At 35.9% G+C, this 17,019-nt stretch overlaps 2 protein-coding genes across 2 annotated transcripts in view; both read right to left on the bottom strand.

Moving 5' to 3' along the window:
- The window catches only part of Osi23 (DUF1676 domain-containing protein Osi23), a 32,828-nt gene extending 21,646 nt beyond the window's left edge, over positions 1 to 11,182 (bottom strand). Inside the window, exons 1-2 of the mRNA XM_074169643.1 lie at positions 11,006 to 11,182; positions 7,008 to 7,331 (exon numbers count right to left, since the gene is read on the bottom strand). Coding sequence (XP_074025744.1) covers positions 7,008 to 7,330 — 323 coding nt within the window. The 5' untranslated portion in view covers position 7,331; positions 11,006 to 11,182. The remainder of the gene's footprint in view (positions 1 to 7,007; positions 7,332 to 11,005) is intronic.
- A 2,494-nt stretch (positions 11,183 to 13,676) lies between these two features.
- Positions 13,677 to 15,643, bottom strand: LOC111507489 (uncharacterized). The gene is made up of 3 exons (XM_023162794.2): positions 15,299 to 15,643; positions 14,033 to 14,605; positions 13,677 to 13,906 (listed from the first exon to the last, which is right to left on the bottom strand). The coding sequence occupies exons 1-3, from the start codon at positions 15,426 to 15,428 to the stop codon at positions 13,794 to 13,796; spliced, it is 816 nt and encodes a 271-aa protein (XP_023018562.2). The 5' UTR covers positions 15,429 to 15,643; the 3' UTR covers positions 13,677 to 13,793.
- Positions 15,644 to 17,019: the final 1,376 nt, after the last annotated feature.

Raw genomic sequence — 17,019 nt, 5'->3', positions numbered from 1 at the left:
TGCGACCCGCTGACCTTCAGTGTTTGTCAAATTCAACTTTTTTTTTGAAAAAAATTGAAAAAGTGCATTTCTAGATCGAATTTAACAAAAAGTTTCTTGAAAAAGTTGTGTCTACGGCCATTTTATATCCATATGCCAAATTTTATGCAACTAGGATAAAGTTAAGGTTTTGCTTATTTTTGACAGATATCCCCTTTATTTTAAAAAACAAGTTCGGTTAATTTTAATCAATTCATGTATACATAACAAACTCATCATGGAGTTTAATTTTTCTGATAAATTTTTACTTATACGGACATTTTAAGAGATAAATTGAAAATGTGCTATAAAAATTTTAACATGACTGGTGCAAAGTTTCAATCACAATTTTACATATTGTACAAAAGTAATTGAAAAAGTAATACCTAGGCTCAGGTGTTTAATCCAGACTCCAATTCAATAATTCAACCACAGAAAGTCAAACTCTCTCAATAAGTTATCGAAAGCAAAATGGAGGCGATGGGTTAATAAACTTTGCCTGATGCCTCACAAACTCTGAATCTTTCAAAGTTTGCAACGCTATAATTTCCTAACAAAATATTTATGAAAGATATTGTGTGAATGATGGAAAAATTATTTCTTGATGGAAAACAATCATCCCCAAATGAAAAAATGGAAACCATAATTTCAAATTTTCCGCATCGTGGAAACACCAGCGCTGGATCGTTACCTTTAAAACGGCTTTTGATCGAAATTTCGTACATTTCATTAGCCTAATCTACCAGAAACCCTTATATTGTCAATATCCTCCATGAAAACTGAACAAAGCAGCTAATCTCGGTTGCGCAGTTGTCTCGAATACCGGCAAAATATCGCGTTCTTCAGAAAGGGAGAAAAACAAATTAATAAAATGTAAACCTATGCCAGGATCGGTAAATAAATATGATTCTATCGATTTCGGAAATGAACAATGAGAATAGGAGCAATAGGTAGGTCAAATGTGAGCTGCAACTGCAATCCTCGAGGGTTTGTTATGGCTCACACCTAATGAAACTGGATCAAATAGATCCAGCTTTGAAGCGGAGCATACCGATTACTTCATTTTGTGAGTGGAATTTCAAGTCAGATGGCAAGAGTGGAACTCTGACAAACGCTGGAAATCTGATCGGGACAAGCACGGATATGTGCTTTGTTACCGGGGCCTAAATGACGAATAGTTTGTCAACTTCGAGGTTGGCAGACTCTAGTACATTTTACCACCTTGTGTAGAACTGACTAGCGGTAAGTCTGCGACGCCCTTCGGAAAGGTAAGTAACACAAATGTGTGACTAAGAAGTAGGTCTCCTGTGACGCATTTCAGGGGGATGCTCACTCAAGCCTACAGGGTAGTAGCTGCACCCATTAGCCAAGAAATTCTCACACGATCCTCTCAGGCAACCTGTGGCCGTCCAGACCGAAATGTGCAGCTCTGTGAACCGTCTTCTGGAATATCCTCTACGGTAGCCATTGTAGCACACTGAAGAGATTCCAGTTGATTGGTTGATATTGATATTGTTGGATATTTAAGGTTCGAATTTCTCACTCTACTGACAGCAACAACCTTTCCATATGAGTCTGACATATTAGATTCATGCTGGGCTGTTTCGCCTCAGGTTCTGGTGAATTATCGTTTGAGCATATACATTTGCTGACCTGCTCAGGAGGAGCTTATTTTCTCTGATGATGCAGATTTCGCTTCTGCTGCCCAAGAATTTGGTTCGAAGCATATTCCTAGGGTATATTGCTCTTCCAGAGGCGATAAGTCGCTTTCGGGATGCACTACCCACCTTCAAAGATTTGTTACCAGGATCAAGAGTTGGATAACTGAGAAGCTCCTTTTCTTGCCCTTGATCTTATGTTATAGAAAGGGCTGTTGAAATCGTTTTGTCGACAGATATAGTCTCTTCAGACTCGAAATCGGAGTTATTGCTTATTCAATAGTCCTTCAAGAGTTCCAGGAGCAGTTGACGTCTCGTCCTACAAATACGAAGACATCATCGAAGACGATGAAGCATCAGACATATGTGTTTGTCTTAAGATGACATTATGTCCGTTGCCTCATCGTCTTTGATAAAGTCTACTGCAGTTGTAGACGAAACGTTATGTTCTGTTTTAGGGATTTGGGTTGCATAATTCACCCCCACTGCGACATATTTCTCGATAAAGAATGTATATCTCGTTTTCTTGATTGGTGGTTCATGAACAGGATTTTCAAACACACTAACAATCAAACTGTTGCTGAATGGCAAACATAAATAAGTTCAGGAATAAAATTTATTGGAGATGTGACGAAGAAAACATATTGATGACATTAGTTTGTGATTCCTTACTAGGAAATATACGAACGGTTATTAATGAAGTAAACGACAGTGGTGAATGGAAGAAATGTGTCCAGCATGTCATAGAAAAGAAGAATTAATTTGGATTCAATCTATAGGATCTAGATAATGTATCTAAAGTTTTTATTTATTTCTCAGGTGAGTACAAACTGTTTTTCTTGACATTACACTTTACTACTCATAAAAAATCCCAGTGGGTTTATGAAAAATAAAATTGATTTTGAAAAAAACTTATACCACGCCGCCCATGCCACGCAAATAAACTGCCGACGTTCGGTAACTATCTAGTTTTTATGCCATCCGAATTGAATTCGTACACACTATACATTGTAATTTTGCGATTAGCACAAAAAAATCATTTCGTCTTGAAAGTATTAAGTTATAATTTGAAGGCAGCAAATTCCAAAGAGATTCAAATACATCTCGTCATGTCCCTCTGCATTAGTTTGAATAAGAGGGCGACCTTTTATTTTTACGGACGATCCTCAAATGGCTCTATTGAAATGTGGCGTTATAATATTCATAAAGTTCACCTTACATCACCCTAGCATGAAGCGTATGAAGAAGGAACATTTTTCTTCGATGTTTTCATTTCTAGTTATCATTTTTGAGTGAGAACTAGTCAAAAGTCAAAACTAAAACATCATTAATTGAATAGAACAGATCGGTACTTGATAAAAATCCATATTAAAACTCATTAATACAGTTTATTGTATGATTTCCACTAAAGAGGATTTTACAAAATCCGCGACATGTGTTTCGCTATACAATAGCTTCCTGAGGCGTGAAATAATAAGTTGATTCTAAATTACAACTATTTTATACTCTAAACATTGCATCTACTTGTGTGCTACTTTCTAATGAATGAATCTACCTGAGAAGATCAGGTAAAAATGCATTAAATGAGTGGCATATGTGGAGTTTATTTTTCCAATGTGAAAACTATTTCTGTGTTTATTTATGCCGGCTTTGAACGAACAAAGATAAAAGTTAATTTTCAGAAAAATCGGGAGTGTATGAATTATCATGTGGGTCATGTTTTATATGGGTCAAACTGGAAGAACGTTCAAGGCCCGCATAAAGGAACACATAAATAGTTTTCACAATGGAAAAATAAACTCCACATATGCCTCTCATTTAGTCACAGAGTGACATGATTTCAACCATGAATTGAAGCCCCTCCATTCACATAAGAAAGGAGAGAATGGAGGAGAAGATGGAAATAAACAAATTCAAAAACTCTCAGTATCTTATGAACGATTAAACTGAAATGAATAATTCGCCATTATTGAATCTGTTTATTTACAGGTAAGAAAAGTTAGGTATAATTACGGAACTTTCGAAAATTCAATTCATTCATATAGTTGATGGATTTATACCTGACCTTTTCAGGTAGATTCATTCATTGAAAAGTATTCATACAAGTAATTAATATGTGATAGTATAAAATAGTTTGAAATAGTAATTTCGAAGTAACTTATTATTTTACGCTTGAGGAAGCCATTGTATAGCGAAACACGTGTCGCAGTTTTTGCAAAACTTTTTTTAGTGAAAATCATACAATTAACTGTTTTAATGAGTTTCAAAACATCATTGCTTTCAAAAACAAAAAGTGTTGCAAGGCAACACATTACGGTATCAGGTACCCTAATGTTCGATTTACGGCACTCATTTGCGGCTTTAAAGGTTAAGTTTACTGGACACTTTGAAATAAAAGTGTATAGAACGGCTCCTCATCTACATGAGCTAGTTCCAGTATCGTCGATTCAATATAAGGTCAAGCAATGTGACGTGACTACCTAGTGCCTTCAATTTGTTCCTGACTGCGGACGGCAAGTACAGACGGCTTTACAATAAACGGCTCAGGCGAAGCTTTCTGGCTTACAGAAACAGGCTTGTCTGGCTATCTGTGGTGCCATCAGTACCACACCGTCAGCGCCCATGGATATCCTTCTAGATCTACCTCCTCTCCACATTTTTCTGGAAAGAGAGGTTAGATGGACTGCATATAGACTTGTGAACATTGCCAATTGCACAAATCAATGTAATGCAAAGTGCAACAGACTGTTGCTTGATACTGGAAGTCACAGCATTCTGGAAATAACCTCTGACTTTATGCCTTCAACTGTCAACTACAAACTGCCTTATAAAGTACTATTCCCAAATAGAGAGGACTGGATCTTACGAGAGAAGTAATTAATAAGAGCAGATAGTTGTTGGTTCACCCATGGATCCAAAACATTCAGGTTCGGTTGCAGCTGTTTTCAGTCGCAGACCCAGGACAGAGATATCAACCTGCCAAGGAACTCATAAGACTGCACTTCAAGAGGAAATTCACGCTATTGAATTGTGTGCGGAGAGAATGGAAGAATCCAACCTCATGCCCAAGTCAATGAAAATATTCGCGGGCAGTCAAGCGACGTTGGAAGCTCTTGGCTCCTATCTAGCAACGTCTAAATCGGTAGCAAATTGACAAAAAAGACAGATTGACTCTAGTCTGTATTCCTGGCCATACTGGCCTAAAAGGTAATGAGGCTGGTGACTCCCTTGCAAAAGAGGGTGCTGCAAGCAGCTTTATCGGACCAGAACCTGTCATTGGCATCGCTTTAGGCTTTGGCAAGAAGATTTATGGACTTCTGGCAGAGTCTTCCAGGATTGGCTCACTCCAAGACGTTCATTTATTCTTCGAAGCTTGATACCAAACAGTCATTGGACTATAGTAGAGATGAACAACAGGCCTCCTCACAGGCCACTGTCATTTGAATCATTATATGCAGAGACTTGAACTGTCGGAAGACAGTGTGTTTCGCCACTGTTTGGAAAATAATGAAACAGCAGAGCACATACTTTGTGCCTGCCCTGCTGGGGAACGAATCAGGTTTTCAGGATTTGGCAGAGCCGTACTCTCACCATCTGACCTGAAAGACCACTCACCATGCAAACTAATTGGCTTCGTTAGAAAGCTGGGTTTATTTGGTTGAGTGTGAATAGGTGTGAGCCACAATAAACTATTGCGGGTTCCGATGAAGGGTCAAATAGACCCACTCACTTTTGATCTAACCTAACTTGGTTCGCCCCTAGTGCCTTTGGCCTGTTCCTGACGGCAAGTACAATTAGCTTGTCAATTTTCATGTCGTCTTCGTAGTTAGCATCTGCAATGTACTCCTCAAGAGCCTCGTAACGAGTAGCTACTTTTGAAGATTATTCTCTTGAAAAACTATAATACAGTTTGTATTGAAAATACTTTTCCCACGCCTGAACGAAAATACGTACCCCGACACTGGTTTTGCTAACCATGTTAGTATCATCAGGAGGTAACTCAAATACGTCAGAGTCTCCGAATCTACCTGTCGAAATAAACAGTTTGTTCATAAAACCTTTCTTCGTCTACGTTTTCCAAAAACTAAAACTTTCTTACTAGTCAGTGGGCTATGTTTCAAGACTGTCAGTAAACAAATCTAAAGAAATGAACTTTAAACATTCAAGTCAGTCTCGAATATACCTACACAGTAGGTTGAATGAACTACTACTCCCCTGGCTAATATCTCGAAGGGCGTTGGATTATATCCGACAGGCGTCAGTGCAGGGATCTTCACAGAAAATTTGCTGCACGTGCAATTGGCAATACAACTGAAATAATCGACCTTCAATTTTGGAACGGGCACACTTGCAGACCGGTTTCGGGCTCATTGGCAACTCATCAGTGCAAGATAGTGGCCATCATCGATCTAAAGTCAATGATATTCCAGAATTGAAAATCGGAATTCTTTCAGAGTATTTCATTCCTCTTCCTAAGTTGGAGCGAACATCACAAAATGTCACTCCATCTAGTGGACGAGGTACTAACCAACTACATATCCGAAATTTGCCCGATTCTTCTGAACGAAGAAGAAAAACTTTTTATTAGAGGAATAAAGAAATATAGGAACAGAGGAATCGGGCAAATTTCGGATATGCAGTGGGTTAGTTCCTCGTCCGCTAGATAGAGTGATATTTTGTTGTTCGCTCCAACTTAGGAAGAGGAATGAAATACTCTGTAAGAATTCCGAATTTCAATTAGGGAATATCATTGACTTTAGGTCGATGATGGCCACTATCTTGCACTGATGAGTGGCTAATGAGCCCGAAACCGGTCTGCAAGTGTGCCCGTTCCAAAATTGAAGGTCGACTCTTTCAGTTGTATTGCCAATTGCATGTGCAGGAAATTTCCTGTGAATATCCCTGCACTGACGCCTGTCGGATATAATCCAACGCCCTTCGAGATATTAGCCAGGGGAGTAGTTGTTTTCTGATAGGCGTCAGTCCATTCAACCTACTGTGTAGGTATATTCGAGAGTGGCTTGAACGTTTAAAGTTCATTTCTTTAGATTTTTTCCAAAAACTTTCCTCAAATCACATATTGTTTCACTTCCAAACAAATTCGAAAAACTGAAGTGGGTTTTCTAATATCAAAAAATTATTTTCATAAAACTCAATGAACTCGCTTAGGGGTTTGTTGTTGGGCATAGAGTTGAGTAGACAAGGATATCAAATTTTGTCATGAGTTCCAAAAATAAATAAGAGAAAACTGCCAGTTCATCATAAATTGGTTCGAAATAAAATCCCCTTGTCATAATTCACCGTCACAAGGACCCAATATCATCCAATTACCTGTTGTTCCTCGTTCCATTCCCTTGTCGATAACGAACGAATTCCACCCCGTCGAGTATCTCGATAACATCCTTGGCCATCGTACTATCGAATAGGGACAGGCTCCGCTCTTTCACACATTCCTGCAGTATTATCAGGAATTGTCCCGGCGATTTCACCTCCCCGACCCCGGATCGAAAGCACTCGTTCAGTAATAATCCGGTCATCTTCCCCGCTCTATGCCAGATGTTGCGATCCGGCGACGTCCGGTTGGATATTGCTGTACTTGTAAGGACGGTTAAGATGATAACTGGAATGTAGCGGGTGTTACTGGACTGCATCATGCTGAAAATCGTTTGGAGATTATTTGATCGTGATATTGTAACGAAATATCATATCTGATACTGTAAACAGCAATAGCAGCACAACCAAAAACTTGACATATGAGTTGAAATGTACTTAGTTATTACAAAAATGATGTGTGTGTTAATAACAGTTTTGTAAGAAACTAGCGCTTTTAATATGCATTATTTTCTTTCACAATCACTGTTGATGAAACTGTTGATGAACTGATAATGAACAAAAATCACTAATTGAAGAGCGTCTTCACTGGTTGAATCAAAATTTGACAGCTACCAGTAAAGATTTGATGTCTGATTTAACGCCGCTTCGTCCAAAGTCCACCTGATCAAAGTGTATGTTTCAAAGTCTACATGAAAAAACCTAAAAATTTCAAAGATGACCCTAGCATCAATAACTATTGATCTCTCATTTAAAAAATAAGTTTTTACACCATTCTACATAAGAAGTGATCAGTACATTTTTGACAGGAAAAAAATTACAGCAACTTTTTGAAAATGCGCATTTTCTAGAAACATTCTGTAACTCAGAAATGATTATAGATATCGATATGCGGTTTTCACCATTGAGTTTTTCATACAATTTGACCCACAGTCGCCTGTTTCTATCTATCTAGTTTGAAAACAAACTTATTCCTTGATCACATGGGCTACAGCATTAGACCAGTCTTCTTTCCGTATCCGTTCCATTGCGAGTTCTAATAAACGTTGGACATCAGAAATTTTATGTCACGTTTTCACGAGCTACGTAACCCTTAATTTGAGCCCAGATTAATTCTATCAGGTTTAACTCGCAATGGTGAGGAGAAACTCTCAGAATGATGATGCCTTCAGCACGAGCTCTTGTATCCACCAAATGCTGGCGATATCTGTCACGATGCTGTTTAATGACACTCATAAGCTCGGCCTTAACCATGTCCTCGGAAAATGGAATTCCTTTTTGTCCTAACCAACTTTGCATGTCTGCTTTTCTGATGGTCATAGTTGGCAGCTGTTCTACTAATCAGATGTGATAAGAAGCGTTATCCATTACTATTACCGAGTTTGGCTGGACTCGTGAAAGAAGGGATTCAAACCATCCTTCAAAGCGTTGGGCGTCCATGTCTTCGTGATAATCTCCCGTTTTTTTTGGATAAAAAAATTAGTTCACTATCGTCTAAAAAGCCACTCTCGTTACCTATATGGGCGACAATTAGTTGTTACCCTTTACCCGTTGGTCCGCGTAACCCTTTTGATAAACCGTCCACAAATGCTTGACGATAACTAGTTACAGTAGTATCTTCCCAGATCTTAGATACTGTATGACCAGCATTAACCACGTTTCGTCCAGATAATAAATCTTTTTGTGAGCAGAACGCATTTCTCTAATAGAGCGAAGATATCTCCGTCGTAATGAGACTATATCTTCTCTTTCTATTAAGACAGATTTACGTGATCGTTTGGCATATATAAATTTCAAATCTTCTTTGATTTGACTTTTCTTTGCTCATTTTTGGAATGAGATCATTATACATTACCTTTGTCCTAATGGATTCAAGAGTTGGCGCTTTATTCACAAAAAAGAATGAATGAATGGTATAGCGTACAAAATTTTTCAATACGACAATACTTTTGGAGCTTGCACAATCCCAGTCACCTTTTCTTCACGTACAATGCATTCAATTGTCGACACGGATATTCCTGTTAAAAATGAACACTGGGCTACAGCTTCCACTGTACGGAGTGTATCTTTTAAATTTTCGTACACTCTACAGACGATCTGTTTTTCTTCTAACGACATAAACTTCCGTTTTGGACCTGCTACGGCATCCATCTTATCACTATAAAAATAATAAAATTCAACCATATTATTCAGTTATTTGTCAGTTGTTTACTTACCTCAAAAACTATTTTAAACTTGATGTATTTTGAAAAACACTTTATTGTGAGATTTTCACTAGAACAGATTAACAAATTCGGAACACGTGTTTCGCTGCACAGGAGCTTTTTCGAACGTGTTTACTAACAAACTTAATTCTAAATACATTGTGATTTATATATAATTTTTGAAATATTACTATCTATGTAGAAACTAATAATATTCTAGGAACTGATTAATGACAGTTATACCTGAGTTTAACGAACATTTTTACCTGAGTTTAATGACTAGGTCAACTAATTATCCCGCAATAAAGTGTGAATGTGATGAAAATCTATGATAATGTATTTAGAAAAACAACTCTCTCTTATATTTCTTATATTTCTTATCTTATATTTTAAAGTTAATAAATATAACAGTCAATTTAATAAATATAATAAAATATATTTAATAAATACAAAACACAGTCACCTTTACAAACAACAGAACACACTACGCCTATGCAGATAAGGACGCTTGATAATGAAGAAACCGAATGACTAGTTATGGCATTTTAAGGATGCAAATATAATAGACCTGCGAAGTGTTGATCAGTTTACCGATGTTTCAAAGTATTTAACGAACTGGTTCACCTATTCGCTCGTACATCCTGTCGATATGCAGAAACTATCTTGTTACGGGGGGGAAAATTTAATGGTATCATCTTACTTTTCATATTTACAATGGCGATGCATAGAAAATAAAAATGACCCCGGTAAGAATTTAGTTCTATCCTTTAAAATTGTTACCGTTAGCTTTCAGTTCAAATTGTAAATGAGTTACCTTCAATTGAAAATTATTATACTATACCTAATTTTAATGTGTGATATATATATATATATATATATATATATATATATTTATTAATCAAAATAAAAAAAAATTGCTACGCTCGAGAATGTCGAAATGACATTATTTCTTTACAACTTTGCTGCCCTCTCCTTTTTTTAAGTCACTGTCAAATTGTCAGATTACTGGAATATACACTTTTTAGCAGGTAATTAACTAACGCTACCTTAATCTGAGGCGCTCGAGAATTTCTGATGATCAATTTTTTTTACTAATATGATCCTCCATCCCTCACAGGCGACCTTATATATGGGGCTCATATTTGATGGAGGTACTTAACCGGGTACAAGGCATTTCCCTGTATATTAATCTGCCGCGCTTTAGTAAATCCCGAAATCCAGGCTTGGGCTCCCCTATTAATATGGGTATATTTTTAGGAGAGGATAATTTTTTTGTTTCGTGTGATTTAATTATTATATGTAAGTAATTATTTTGAAAAGGCTTTTTCTACCAGTTTGATTCTGAACGTTACTTCTTTGTATGGTCTACACATATTTGGAACTTGATTTGGAAATTGGAAATTTCCCACTGTTTTATTTCTCTATAAAGTTGTAGAAGTGAAAAACGAGCAGCTTTTTTACCAAAAATCTCTCCAAAGTAGAAATACCATAAATACCATCTTACCTCTCACCCCTACTTATTGAGTGTCTCAACAGATATTTTTCACTGAGATTTGTCGGTTCAAAAATCTTGAAATCACCTAGTCATTTCAGATGTCTCTGATTTGCTCAATTCTCATATCAGAATAGATAAATTCGAACTGTAAAAACTGATTGAGGCGTTGAAAAATTGAGCCACCATATAACCAGTTTCGTCTTTTTGCGGACATGATCAATACAGGGTGTAATTCCTGTTTGAGAAACATTTTGAACATTTTTTTGACAAAATTCCTCATTCTAGAGTGAATGGCTTACCTCAAAACGTTTTTGAAGTCTATTCAAACAATGCTTATTTATTCCTCGAGTAGCAAGCACATGAATCACTGAGCACTTCACATGTTATGCTGAAATTGTCAAAGTAACTACATGCAACAAATGAGTACTTTGTGTTATATTGGATATTTCCATGACATTACAATCGGAGGGTGTGACAAAGTCATGTGAGGCATGAAAAGTAGAGAAACTTATTCTTTTGGAACGATAGCAAGATATAAGTGGCGTTCGCGGACGACAATATTCATAAGACATGAATTACGATATTATCGAATTGGAAAAGCACGTTGATTTTTCCAAAATAATAAAGATTATTTCGAAATGAATGATCAAAAAGCTTTTCCCTGGACAACGGGGCTATTTGCCAAATAACTGGAACTTTTATTAAGCAAGACTGAACAAAAGTGTTATACTTTTGATGTGCTACTGTATTATCATTTTGATGAATTTTTCAAAATAAGTAATCAATTGAAACAAATCTTCAACCCACCGATACCTACGATTTATATTTCGCTATGAAGAGGAACGGGAGGATAATGTCGAATGGTATTTATTACCCAGAAATCATCGAGATAAAATTAATATTTTAAGAATGAAGCAATAGATTTCAGTTCCATGAAAATTGAAAATTTTCGAAGTCAAAAATACGAAATAAGATCTCAGATATTAATATTCTGAAAATAAATTATCATGTTTATAGTTCCCTTAGCACCTGCATATATTCTGAAATTTGCTGAGTTTCAGAATCATTGTATTGGGTTGTCTACCGTTTTTGTTTCCCTTTTCATTTCTTTGCTTCTTCTATATGATTTTTTATCTGTTTCTATTTTGAGCAAACCCGTCGTCTTTTATGCTATTGAATTCCATTCTATCATATTTCATCAAATCATATTTTGTTATTTCATCATATCTGAAAATTTTAGCTTTCTACTTCTCCATTTTGATACAAAAAAAAATGTGGAAATCTTCCAAAGAAAATAAGGAAGCTATCAACATCAAAAAATTAACTCTATACAAAGATGTATAGATCATATGAAGGAGTAACTTTCAGATACACTGAAAGAAAAAGCCCTCTCGAAACAGCTATTTTCATGTAATACATTGAATTAAACGAAAGAATGATACTTTTATATGAACGCTGAATTACACGAAAAACATTTTTTTCTATTCCGTTTGTATTCGAAATATTCGTAAAAATATAACCCTTTCATTTAATTTAAACAAGATTCCTTTGGCTGGGATTTATTCAAATAAGCGAATGAATGTTATTTACGTACTGTCATCGAAGACATGGGTGGATTCGATCGATTCCGGGACAAGAAATACTCCTGATTTCAAGAACTAATTGAATGTTTTTTTCCTATAATATTATCCGTATTTGGTACTGAAAAGCCTATGAGGCAAACGAAACATCCGGGTGTCTACCAGTGAGGATGACAGTGTTTCATGTAAGTGAAATTTCACTTCTTTCATTAATTATATTGTGTAGGAATCCTGTTAATGAAATCCGATTCAATTCCATACGAATATTTGGAATACAAACGGAATAGAAAAGTATTTGTTTGGAAAGTATTTTTCTTTCGTGTAATTCAATGTTTATATGAAAATAGCTACTTGGAGAGGGCTTTTTCTTCCAGTTTGTGTCTGAAAGTTGTCTCTTTGCATAATCTACGGATCTCTGTATAGAGTTGATTTTTTGAAATTAATTGATTTCTTTCTTTCTTTGGAAGATTGCCAACGTTTTTTTGTATCAAGATGGGGTAGTTGAAATCCAAAAAGTTTCTTTCTCAAAAATGAATCACTTCTAAAAATATAACCTTTTCGTTTTATCGTATCGTATTAGGTATATATAATATCATATTGTATAATATTATATTATATGTCATCACCATTCATCACGGTTCGAATTATTTTCATTGAAAACAAACAAATACAAAAAGAAACAAGCTGCATCAGTCAAAAATTTGTTATTGCTTCTTTAAAAACGTGTTTTTTATTTTTTTTCTACTATATTTATTTTTCACTTTTTAGTCCGATTTATTGTCAAAAATAATTTTCTTTTAAGTTCTAGTCACTAGTATTGTAAATCTTCAACAGACGGCGCACGAATGTAAAATTCCTCTCAAACAACATAATAAAGTTTGAGGTCTCAAATTCTATAGTAATACCGAGATGCAGTAAGTCTCCAACAGAGGGCGGACAGTTGTAAAATTTGTTTCGAAGTAAAGAGAAAATTTGCAGTAATAATTTCAATAATTTTATTTTTCATTTTCATTTAATTCTAATTTTTCGATTTTTTTAAATATTTGAGTAACTCAATTTTTTAGGTGTACAATTTACGATAAAGTTTTCGTTAAAATCCATATTCTGGTTTGCTTTCATATAATCGAATTAGATTTTAAGATGTATCTTCCGTTTCGTTCAAAACTTTTTTCTGTACTGAATCACAGGTCAAACAATAATTGATAGTTACGTACAGCGCTATCTGCCCAAGAATAGATCGAGCAATAATGCCGATAATTCTGTCAATACAGATCCCGAGCTTGAGAGTTAGAAACAAACATACATACATACATACAAACATACATGTGAAGCTAATATAAAGCGTGTAAAAAATGCAAACCCAATTTCGTCGACCTATTGGAACAAAAGAAAGGCTTGCTGTATGTATAAGGTAAGTTTATTTTTATCTATTATTTAAAAAATCAAGAACATCATTCATCAATATTCTTCACTCAACCATTTTCAAAAATAGTCCTGATATATTATGTTACCAATGTTCTTCCATGTTCGTTCTCGAATCACGAGACTCTGGACTGCCGATTGCTGGACTGTTGAATGGCTGTATGGTTGTGGGAGATTGAATAAACTTCTGTGTGCTGCCTGAAAAATCATATAATTTTACACTTTTGCATGGCTGGATGGATGTAGGTGATTGGATAGGTTGGTAAGAACTCGATGGAATAGTTGTTTGAGATACTATATTAAGTGGTGTCTTTAATACGTAACCTGTTTGAGTGAGTTTTCGAATTTCTGCTTCAGAAACAGCTGTATGTAAATTCAACTTTATTTTGCATTGATCGAGTTTTGGAAGCGCCTTAACTGCCTTACTCATACTCAAAAAAAATAAGTCAGTATCATCCATATCTGGCTTAGCGTGTTGCCTTTGCTTTTTTAACTCATTTGACGACTTCATCAAGTCATAAATGTCTTGTAAGCTAGGTTTGTTATTCGCTGATAATGTTCGTTTTGACGCTGAGCTCCTTTGAGATCCATCACTACAACTAGCATCCGAACTTTGAGTTTGTAGAGGTTGCGATGCTGAGCTTTTTTGCGAGTCATTAACGAGAACGTCAGGGGGGCTATATGGAGTCATGTCTATAGGTGATTCTGGTGTTGGCTCTGCCAAATTAGTTTTGGTGTTCCTCGATTTCATGTGAGGGCGTAAAAAATTCATTTGCTCTTCGTATTTCCATGCTATCACTTGTGATGCGGCTTGTTCACTTTTTTTATTTTTACGGCGTTTTATTGCGCTGGCATATGCATTTCTCAATTTTGTCCAGTTGTCTTTGCACTTTTCAACTGTAACAAAAATAACAACATTAAACATTTGTTCACAGATTTTTGACTACTGGAAACTCTTTTCGTTCTCTGCCATTCAGGTATCGTATGGGATTTACTACAGTGAGAAAGTACAAGAACTATGCTAAGCGATGTGGAAAAATATTACCTTTGCCGTACACAATTGTCGCTGATGCAGCGTTTCCCCTAAAAACTTATCTGTTAAAACCCTACAGTAAAGCAAAACTGGTGAATAATGATGCAAATAAAGTATTTAATTATCGCTTATCACGTGCTCGACGAACTGTGGAAAATGCATTTGGAATATTGAGAGCACGATTTCGAGTTTTCCAAGGACCAATGCAAGTACAACTCGACATGGCGGATAAAATCGTACAAACTGCTTGCACCCTTCATAACTACTTACGTACCCTAAACCCACAAGAACGCGAAGATAATTTGTTAAATCTACCTATAAACGATAACACCTCAGATTGTTTATCTGATATTGAGTTTAATGCCAGAAATCCATCTCATGACGCTGTTTACGTTAGAGAGAAATATAAAGAATATTTTTTTAGCCCAGAAGGACAAATGGAACCCATCAGACAGTGTAGAAAAGAATAACCAAGTTTTGTTTATGAATACCTACCATTGTGTCTTTTATTTATGCCATTTAACTACCTAAACAAATAAAAAAGATTAAAAACTCACCTGGTTCATTCAATTTTTGAGCAATTTCTTCCCATGCTGTAGTTCTTATTAAGTGATCCTTGTATTCTTTACATTTTGGATTATACAACACTTCGTATTTTCTGACAAGTTCAATGAGTTCTTCCGACATCTTGTGCAAATGCAAACGAATATTCCCTACTCTAGCTAGTTAACGCATCAGATTATAAACATACTAGTGTGGAGTGTTGTGACGCGTCATAACCCCACCATCGTTCTGATGCCGATCGGGAATCGACTGATCGCCGTCACGACAGATCGCGTCCCGACACACTGCAATTTGGTAATATAATTCTAAACATACTAAATGCATGGCTATGATATACTTGTGGCGCGTCACGACACACCACGACACAATAATATAATTCCGGCTCAAATCATCATTCTATCCGCTTCATAACTGCCGCAAGACGTTCTACGTTTCCATGCACGAATCGTTTTAGAATCTGGGTAAAAAGTAAATCTCAGTTCGTCTGTGAACAGCACAGAGATCCATTCTTTGATATCCCTAGTTTTGGTGTTATTTTGGTGGTCCTCCACGAATCAGGATAGGCTCTATTGCCGTGTAACTTTTAACGATGATCGCTGAAATTAGGAAAGAATATGTTCCAAATTCTAAGCCTCTGGGGGCATGATTCCGGCTCCGAAAGAGCATTTTTTTAAAAAGACTCATTGGATATACACAGAAAAATGAACTAACGGATATCAAGATAATACACTAATTTCACAAAGTATTTGTCCAATTCACAGTAGGTAACTATTTCAGAAAAATGAAGCAAGAAAATGAAACTGGAATTCTTATGTAAATCCCAATATTGATGGGAAAACACTGAATCGAGAAAGATCAAAATATAATAGATTCCATAAACATACATCGAAATAAGTACAAAAACAATATTGCTATTGATTTTGCAATAAATGGGAATTTTTTAGGTAGCTCGAGAAATATCAAACGTATTTGGATTCATATTTTATAGTTACAGAACAATATCATGTTTGTTGTATCAATATTCAACGAAATTAAATTTGGCAAATACTTTTCCTAGGCATGTCGATATGAAAGTCACTTGTGATGTTTGGATCTGTAATAATATGTTTCGGCTCAGACAGTGTACCAACGTACAAAAATTTGGCAATTTCCATAAATGCTCCTTTCTCATTTATTTATTTTCTGAAATGAATTTTAGCAGCGCTGTCACCTGATGCAGATTTCTACGCATCAAATTTTGAACATTAAGGCAGGTCCGAAAAAGCGGTAGGGTTCGTGCCGATCGCACGAAGGCCGGTCTTTTGGAAACCTAACTATACCGTGTACCTTTTTGAGATGGTTTTCCTACTAGGTTCTACTCCAGAACGAGGCAGGAGACTAATACTTAAGGCTAAAGGCCTTTCAACTATCCTGAAATGGTGCGGGACTTACTCAAGTAGTGAGCTATTAAAACCAACAAGAAGCTTCAGATTAGGCGTATATTACAAAAGCAATAACTGTGTAGAAAAAATATAACATGAAACGTTCAACAAAACAATAAGCAAAAAAACGTAAGATCAACATTTTTTTTATCAGTAAAGCACGTCTCAGCTAGCTAATTGTCAATCAAAAATTATCTTTTTAACAACTCGTGAAATGTTATATTTCTCTCATAAGGTAGAATTCCAATTTACACGAAAACCATTACTCTATTCGATTTTTGCGGAAATTCAGA

The sequence above is a fragment of the Leptinotarsa decemlineata genome, unplaced genomic scaffold, assembly GCF_025532065.1.
Source record: "Leptinotarsa decemlineata unplaced genomic scaffold, Ldec_3_MD MMD2_P_RNA_scaffold_5, whole genome shotgun sequence".
Taxonomy (NCBI): domain Eukaryota; kingdom Metazoa; phylum Arthropoda; class Insecta; order Coleoptera; family Chrysomelidae; genus Leptinotarsa; species Leptinotarsa decemlineata.
This window is presented reverse-complemented; position numbering and strand designations above follow the sequence as displayed.

Bases quoted from the DNA above. Each gene is read 5' to 3' on its own strand.
- LOC111507489 (XM_023162794.2), bottom strand. From the start codon at position 15,428: ATGTCGGAAGAACTCATTGAACTTGTCAGAAAATACGAAGTGTTGTAT. The intron at 14,606-15,298 runs GTGAGTTTTTAA...TTTTTGTTACAG, and splicing joins TCAAAAATTGAATGAACCAG to TTGAAAAGTGCAAAGACAAC. The intron at 13,907-14,032 runs GTTACGTATTAA...ATGATTTTTCAG, and splicing joins TCGAAAACTCACTCAAACAG to GCAGCACACAGAAGTTTATT.